Here is an 8,212-nt window from a genome sequence, read left to right as displayed (position 1 = left end):
TCTGTCTGCGGTAATGGGACATGCACACGGGTATGCATTGGCCAAAACCCGTGGAACCAGAGGGAGCCCTAGTGTTCACCACGGACTCTAGTCAACCGTAACGCATCAATGCTGGCAATCAGTACTGGCACGTCCTGTTTAAAGATGACGGCTCGGGGCGCCTGGGTGGCGCAGTCGGTTAAGCGTCCGACTTCAGCCAGGTCACGATCTCGCGGTCCGTGAGTTCGAGCCCTGCGTCGGGCTCTGGGCTGATGGCTCGGAGCCTGGAGCCTGTTTCCGATTCTGTGTCTCCCTCTCTCTCTGCCCCTCCCCCGTTCATGCTCTGTCTCTCTCTGTCCCAAAAATAAATAAACGTTGAAAAAAAAAAATTAAAAAAAAAAAATAAAAAAAATAAAAATAAAGATGACGGCTGGCGGGTCGGTCAGGAGCCCGGCGATAGCCACCCGGTGCGTGGACCGCAAGCGTCAACTGAAGACTTCTCTTCCCGCCTCCCCCCCCCTACCCCCCAGAAAGGACCAGGGGCGCACTTCATCAGCGTATTTCAATCAGGTATTTTATTGTTCTGGCAACTGCAAAATATACAAATTTCTGAAAAGCATCCCCTGTTTGAAAGCTGGCACAGCGTCATCCCAGGTCATTAATTCAGACAACTATACAGAACACAGAGAAGTCATGAGTCACACGTAAAAGGCCCCCCAAAACCAACCACCGAACTACACCCAATCTATACAGCTTTCTATTTTCAGGCTCCCTTATACATATTAAATAAATAAATAGCACATCTGCTATCAAAATAATAAAAAAATAAATTTCAAGTATTACAAACGAAAAACATCATTGGTGCGGCCGTTCCTCTGCTGCCCGCAAATGACGAGCTTCGCCCACGGTCTCCGGACAGAATGAGAAGGGGAAACCCACCCACAAACAACTATGCCAAGTGAACAAAATTGGTCCCAGGTGGTTTTCAGGGGGCCGGGGGAGGGGGGCGGGGAGAGGCCATAGTCAGAGTGGCAGGAGCCCCGTGAGTGCAGGTCAAACACGTCCCCCAGCTGGCGCCTCGAGTCCGATCACGGCTTTCAGTTGGGCAGCCTTCTGCAACCTCTGAGGTCTCGCTCCTCGTCCGCTGGCACGTTCTGTCGCCTCATCTAGGCCCCGACAAACGCGTGTGCAGGATGTTCGCCTCAGTGGGTAATGACCTCGGCAGCTGGAGGCGGGCAGGGCACCCACACCCACACCCAACCCCACGAGCATCATCGGCAGGAAGGGTCAAAGCTCAGCGTGGACTCCGACAACCGGTGTGAAAAGGAGGCCAGAGAGAGGGACACGTGGAAGCCGTTTCGCGAGAGCTGGGCTGCCAGGGAGAAGACCGACCCGCAAGCACACGCTTGTGCCCGTGCACACTCGCCACCCGACGAGACTCAGTTGGCAGGAAAGGGAAATAGCCCTTCTTCCGTCACACAGGAACAGAGATGTTACGTATCCTCGGGCACGGTGCCCGGCTGGGGAGGAGGTGGGGGGAGGGGGCGGGTTTTGGTGTGAAACCCACGAACTTGACCGCAGGGCATCTACAGCACATCCCAGTTTCCCACTGAACCCCAACCAGAGAAACACGCGTTGTCCGGTGCCCTCTCCAGATGTCCAAGCCCCCACAGCCGCGCTCCCAGAGCCTGTCCCGTAAGACAAGAGGGGGCGAGACCGTCAGGCTCGAAAGCAGAGGGCAAGCAAGGGAAGCGACCTTTGGCTCCAGCTTTGAGAGGTCCTCAAAGGGTCACTTGGACAAATCCTACGCCGGAGTCTCCAAATCGTTCTGTCTGGGCCTCAAGACGCCTCCTTTTCCCCAGGACGTGGAGGCAACGAGGAGAAACCAGGAGGCAGAAACTACAGGTATTTCGAACCACACGTCTCCCTGCTGTGAGCCACCCCAAAAAGAGGCCACAGGCGCCACGAACACCAGCGAAGACACCGTCTTCTTCGGACTTCGCAGCCACCGGGCACCCGCTGGGCGTAGGGCAGGTGCTCCACAAAAACAAGCAGGCTGAGCTCAGTCCTCAGTCCTGCCGGGAGACCACAGGCAGCCTCCTGGAGAAAGTGGCCGCAAGTGAGGTCTCGGCTGGGCCGCCGTCCCCACCTGGGAAGCACAGGGAGGTGACGAACATCCTGGAGGAAGGAGGTGACCCTCGATCATCTCTGTGCCAGCCTGGCAATGACCCACATGACTTGCTCTCCGGCTGGTTTCCTGGGTCCCTCCGAGCTCCCCACGGCACGGGCGCACCCGACTCCCCACGTTCTTTCCGAGCTCCAGCCCCCACGGGCACAAACCCCAAACATGTAAGTTCGTGGAGAGAAGGTACCACCTTCAGGTCCCGCCTTCTGCCGTTGAAAAAGTGCAAAAGCAAGCAGCTCCGGGGGGGCCTGGGGCCCAGGCGGGAGGGCGGAGACGGCAGAGCTCCCTGGGGGGGGTGAGGCCCCGGGACTGTTCCGGCAGAACCTTTCCTTTTGCCTGCACGGCCACACTGTGCGTGAGTCACCCTCTTCCGAGGCAGGACGCAGACCCGGCAAGCCGTGGACGCATTGCACGGTGGCTCAGAGCCTCCACCCTCCTCCTCCGGGACTGGCCCCAACCCGGCACGCGCCCGAGTCCTGCCCTCACGAGGCAACGTCCGGGGCCACGACGCACAGAAGAGCCTTGTGACAGTTTTCAACATCCCTTCTTCTTCAGCAACTAGACCCCCTTCGATTTTAGGATTCTGGGGCCCGTGTCCTCTCCCCAGGCTGGGACATAGGTCAGGGTCACAGAAACGAAACAAAACAGAAGAGCCTGGAGGCCACCGTCCCCTCCTCAGGGCCCTCTCTCACCTCTTCCACCGCTCATGGTCCTTTCCGAGCCTCGTGGGGGGTCAGCGAGGCTGGGGGCGGGGGGAGGGGCCGCTAGCGCGGGGTGCGCACACGGGAGGGGCCGCCGTCGGGGGCACGGTTCTGTCTGAGCGGCGGGCCCCTCTTCTACACCACCCACCCTGTTCGGAAGACGTCCTGGGGATGGCTGGCCTCGGGCGGGTGGAAAAGCACTAAGGAGAAGCTGCAGGAACAGAACTGGCACGGAGCCGACGGGCCTGCCTCAGTGCATCCTGGTGTCGATGCCACTCTGGGTGTTCTTCATGTTCTGTTTCCAGGAGAAGAGAGGGGCGAGGAAGGGGAATTAGCATTTCCTGCCGACTAGGCTTCTCAAGACCAAAGCCATGATGTGAGACCGCCCACCTCCCCCAGACAGAAAAACACAACCCTGGACGGGCGTCCTCACCAACTGGGCAGAAGAAAGCCCGGGGAGGCTCCGGGAATGTGGTGGGGGTTAAGCCCAGAGCTGCCCGGGAGAAGGGCCTGGCAAGGCCGGGGGAGGCCAGGCATCTGCCTCTAAATGGGGAAGGAGGGTGGGGTGGCCCTGGCGGGTCAGAGCTCTGGGGAGCACTGAGCGCCAGCACCTAAGGGAGCCTCCTCAGGGCCTGGCCCTTTTGCGCCTCGAGATCGCCTCCGCCCGCACCCAGGGCCCTCCTGCTGCCCGCGGCCGGGCAGGGGACGAGCCGGGACTCTCCTCCCAACAGGGTTCAGGTAGACCGTATGCTCCAGCCCCCAGAACCCACATTCTAGGAACATGGGCTCAGCAGCTAGAACACAGGTGCCCTGGGCTGAGTGGACGTCACAGGGGAGGACCCAGGCAGAGAAGGCAGGTGTCACTCACTAAAGCTCTCTTCCTGTTCCAACAAAAGCAATCTTGGCCACAAGTCCCACCCCTGAGAAGCTGCCAGAATCAAAAACCCCTTAAAAATGTTCTTCGGGGTGGTGGCTGACTCTTGATTTTGGCTTAGGTCACGATCTCATGGTTCCTGAGTTTGAGCCCCACGTCGGGCTCTGTGCCTGGGATTCTCTCTCTCCCTCTCTCCCTGCCCCTCCCCTGCTCACACTCTCTCTCTCTCTCAACGTTAAAAAAAATAGTTTTTCAATCGGCTGGGAACAGATGACAGCTGCCACTGCAGAGCAGCAGGCTCTCTGCCTGACTTGAATCCGCCGCAAAGAAAGGAAACACCACTTTTATAAGTGTTCTTTCCCTCCCTGTGTCCACCGAGACTGTCTTAAAGGGACAGGGTGAGGGGAGCGTGGATGCTGGGCACGCACATATGCAGGATCATGGCAGCCCATTCCCCTCCAGGCAGAACCAAGGGCCCACCGTGGAGAAATCTCTAGGGACTCGCAGAACCCGCACTCAGACCTGAGCCCGCTCTCAGCCCGACTCCGCCCAGGCCACCCGACCCTCCAGTCACGAGCACATCAGACAGTGTCTGTGAGTGGGGGGGTCTCCCAGGAGGACCCTGTGGCCTTGCACCCAGTCTCCCCCGATGGGGTCAGAGCCCGGGATGCTGCCAGGTCCCACTGCACCTGCCAGCTTCAACCCACCCTCAGACATCTCGCGCCCAAGGCTCCGAGCGCCCACGGATGATAGATGCAACAATGACACTGGGGACCACGTCACGTCACTCACTCATGGTGCCCTGGCTCAGGCCACACGGAGGGGAAGGAGGGAACGAGAGAGAGAGAGAGAGAGAGAGAGAGAGAGGACCTCGAGACAATGGTGCTGCTCTTGAAAGACACAAGTCGTCCGGCACGGGTGTATGAGTCACATACTGCACGATGGCCCGTCGTCACACAGACCAAGATGCCCTGACAGGCTGAGATGCCATGACTCGGGGAGATGCAGAGGGGACAGAGAGGGGCATGCACCGAGCCATTTACCTTTCCAAGGTTAGTAGGGAGAAAACTTTGAGAAAATGTGACAAACAGTTCGTCTTTCAAGCATAGTGGGGGGAAGGGAAGAAAACATGTTGGAAAAGAAAAACAAAACAAAACATCTTTAGTACTATCTTCTTTTCAGTGCGCATTTGAAACTTAAAAATCAAGGATGGCCGGATGGTCTGGTGGCCGGGAGCACTAGTGTGGCCCCCCAGGGCGCTGCATCCATCCGGGCTGTCGTCACCGACCGTGACAGTTTCACCATGAAGCCACGATCGCTGGTGTCCTCAGGCCACGACCCGTAAGCCCCCAGGGGTGCCCCACACTCCCCAGGCTCCCGGTGCTCCTGCTACTCAGAAGAAATCCTACTGGCCTGTGTGGAAGGGACGGCGGGGAGGGGGGGGGGGGCATCAAAATACAGAGCAAGTGCAAGCCCAGGGGCCTCGGGCATCCCCCCAAATTGCAGGGCACTACCTTCCCCACGATAACGACTGTGCTCCGCTGGACCCTGAGTACGCACCGGGCACTCTGCTAAGCGCTACGTGTATACTCTCCTGATCAAAAACACCTCAACGTGTCACCGCCTCCACCTTACGGACAAGGAAGTAGATGTGCCAGAATTGTGTCACCTCGCCCAGAATTCTAAAGAGGGAGGGTAGTAAAACCGAGATCCCAGCCCGGCTCAGTTCGATTTTAGCGGTCAGTTGTGGGGTCTGCAATCCCAGACACGGGCCCACGCTCCCAGGCTGGGCTGGATACTGGGACCCCAGAGTGGCGTGGCGGGTCCAGAGGAGACACTTCTGCTGAACTGGAGGCATTCTAGCTGGAAGCACTATTAGCCACCGAGACGGGCAAGGTCAACCTCGGAAGGTGGGGGGATGTGCCTGAGAGGACCCTCCCAGCAGGAAGAGCTCTTTCCTGGCAACATTAGGCCACGGCCCAAAAAGAACAGAATATGCACAGAGGCAAAAGCCGAAGGCTCCAAATCCAAAGGCCCGTTTTCACCAAGGGGAACTCTTGATCTAGACACACTCCGTGTTCTACGCCTGGCTTCGAGGAGGTACCAGACATGGGGCGGTTCGTCTTTAAGACTGAATTTAACGGACAGTTACACACCCAGCCGTGGAGGGCGGCTGCATGGGGACCCTGCAAGGGCTAGGAAGGAAACCCAACAGCTCGGCCCGGTGCCTCACGGCTGCCCGGGACAGGGGTAGGTGAGCAGTCCCTTGACCGTTCCCAGAAACCAGCAGAGAGAAAGCAGTCAGCCTTCAGGACCAGGAGACCCGTTCAAGTCCTGGTTCTGCTACTGACCGGCTGGCCGGCCGTAGGCAGGTGCCTCCCCCTCGGTCATCTGGTAAAAGGGACAGAACTGCCCTGCAGACCTCCTGGGCTTATTTTAAGGCCCAAAGGCACGGAACACACGTGAGCAAGCACTTTCGCCGTGAGCTGTCCAGTATCCCAAAATAGATTTCCCCGCAGGCGGTGCCACGGAATCGAAGCACCATGCTCCGCTACTATTTTCCAAGAACAAGCCCCGCTTTGAAGCTGACAGGCTGGACTCCTCAAGCCAGCTCAGTTTTTGCATCAAGTGGCGAAAAGAACTTAATCAGCAAAAGGGAGGACGGGCAGGTGTGACCTGAGGGGCTGGGGAGAGGCGCACTGGAACAGTGGAGACACTGAATTATCCAGCAGGCGCTCCGGCGGACCCTTAACCAGAAACTTCCTGCAGGGAGAGCTCCGGCTGAAGGAGAGGGGAAACCAAGGGTCTGACCGGAACGCTGCACCTGGCCCTGAATGTGACCGTTAAGGCTAAGCACGTGCTGGTAAAGGACAACCGGACCCAGAACTACGGTTTCCCAGGGTGTCAGGGTCCAGGAGCCTCTGCGAGGACAGAAGGGTGGGGGGGGGGCTCCAGGGCTGCAGCACCCCCCACACTCCCACCAAGAGTCTGTCCTCCGTTTGTTTTGCAGATTTTGCCTTCTAACGCGCAAGGCCTCTCCAAGGGGAGGCACAGAACTTAAAAGACAATGCAAGGGGCAGAAGACCCAGCCTGGCACGGAAATCTGACTCTGAAGGAAAAGGCAGACTTCTGTCAAGCCACGGGCCACCGCGAGCACCGGTAACCGGGACCCCGAGGGGCGTGCGAGAAGCCAGCCGTGTGAGGCAAGTGCCGGCAGCCAGACGCGCTGAAGGCAGCTGGGCCGTGTGGCTTCTTGTCTCCTTTTCTAGAAGTTCATGAATCCTCCCTCCCTCCGCCCCCATGCCCATCCTTCTCTATCAGATATGACAAAACCCGTCATCACCCGCAGCATTTTCACAGGCAAAAGGCCAAACCCGCAAGCAAGGAGAAAGAGGGGCGAGTGGCAAAACGATTCAGAGAAAAATACTTACAAACAGGCTTTCCCTAGCAAAGGCTGCAGAGAGAAAAAGCGGAGAGAGAGAAGTCAGTAGAGGACAGGGTACAGGCCCCGAGTCATTCGAAACCAAGGCATCCTCTGTGGGGACACGAAGCCCTGTCCGGCCTCCCGGCCCGGCCCACCCAACGGCTTCCAGACGTCCCGGGGACTTGGCCTGGCCACCTCAAAGGACGGTCCCGTCCAAGTCGGGGGAGCCCCAGCCACGCGTCTTCCGTGACCCTCCTCCGGGTCGGCCCCACATACCATCCAACCCCGGCCCAGGCCAGTGCCGCCCCCACGTGTCTGCGACAGCAGCCGCTGAACTTCCAACTATGACCCCACGGTCTCCACCACAACTGGGCGTCACAGGCAGACCGCTTCAGTTCTCAGCCTTCACAGAAAAACGCAGCAAAATCCTACAGCTACTGCCAGTGGGGGACACCAGCGTGTCGGCCGCTCAGCACGAACTACCTCGCTGGCCCTGCCTCTTGCAGTAGGTGCCACGCCCCCATTCCACAGATGGGAAAACTGAGGCCTGAAGAGGTTCGGTGGCCTCCCCGAGGCTGCACGGCCCTCTCCCCCCCATCCCAATTCCAGACACCACACAATTCAAATGAGCTTGAGGAGAAATGCAGGGTAAGTCTGTGGGCCTCAGCACGGAGCTCGTAAGTCTGACTCAAAATTCAGCCCGTGAGTTATCTGTTAAGAGCCCAGACGTGGTGGGTGGGAGTGGAGGTGGGGGGGGAGGCCTCAAGGTGGCCCCCAAATATGTGCCCAGGAGTTTCTATGTCTCACGTGCTGGCAAAGATTCTTGGCTGTCACCGAGGAAAAGACTGCTCTTGTGAAAAACATAAATCTTAATGTCCAACAGCCAAGAACCTTCAGCTTTTAATCTCTGTAGCACATGACACAAGTAAAACCTAGCTAGATTTTTGCTTACTGGTGTTTTTACTACCTGCTAAAGTAACTACGTGATGAAAGAAAGCGGCTGTTCCCAGGCCATCCTGCGAGTCTGGCTGTCCAGGTTCTAACCCGGC

At 58.3% G+C, this 8,212-nt stretch overlaps 1 protein-coding gene across 3 annotated transcripts in view; it reads right to left on the bottom strand.

The window, feature by feature from the left end:
* Positions 1-531: 531 nt before the first annotated feature.
* PFKFB3 (6-phosphofructo-2-kinase/fructose-2,6-biphosphatase 3) overlaps positions 532-8,212 on the bottom strand; it is a 75,074-nt gene continuing 67,393 nt past the window's right edge. For 2 of the 3 annotated variants that reach the window (XM_030321720.1, XM_030321718.1), the window contains exon 15: positions 532-3,160. In XM_030321720.1, coding sequence (XP_030177580.1) covers positions 3,116-3,160 — 45 coding nt within the window. In that variant the 3' untranslated portion in view covers positions 532-3,115. Of the gene's footprint in view, positions 3,161-7,170; positions 7,194-8,212 lie in introns of all 3 variants that reach the window. The other variant, XM_030321719.1, reaches the window with a different exon arrangement.

The sequence above is a fragment of the Lynx canadensis genome, chromosome B4, assembly GCF_007474595.2.
Source record: "Lynx canadensis isolate LIC74 chromosome B4, mLynCan4.pri.v2, whole genome shotgun sequence".
NCBI lineage: Eukaryota > Metazoa > Chordata > Mammalia > Carnivora > Felidae > Lynx > Lynx canadensis.
Note: the sequence above shows the minus strand (reverse complement) of the source record. Positions and strands in the feature narration are given on the sequence as shown.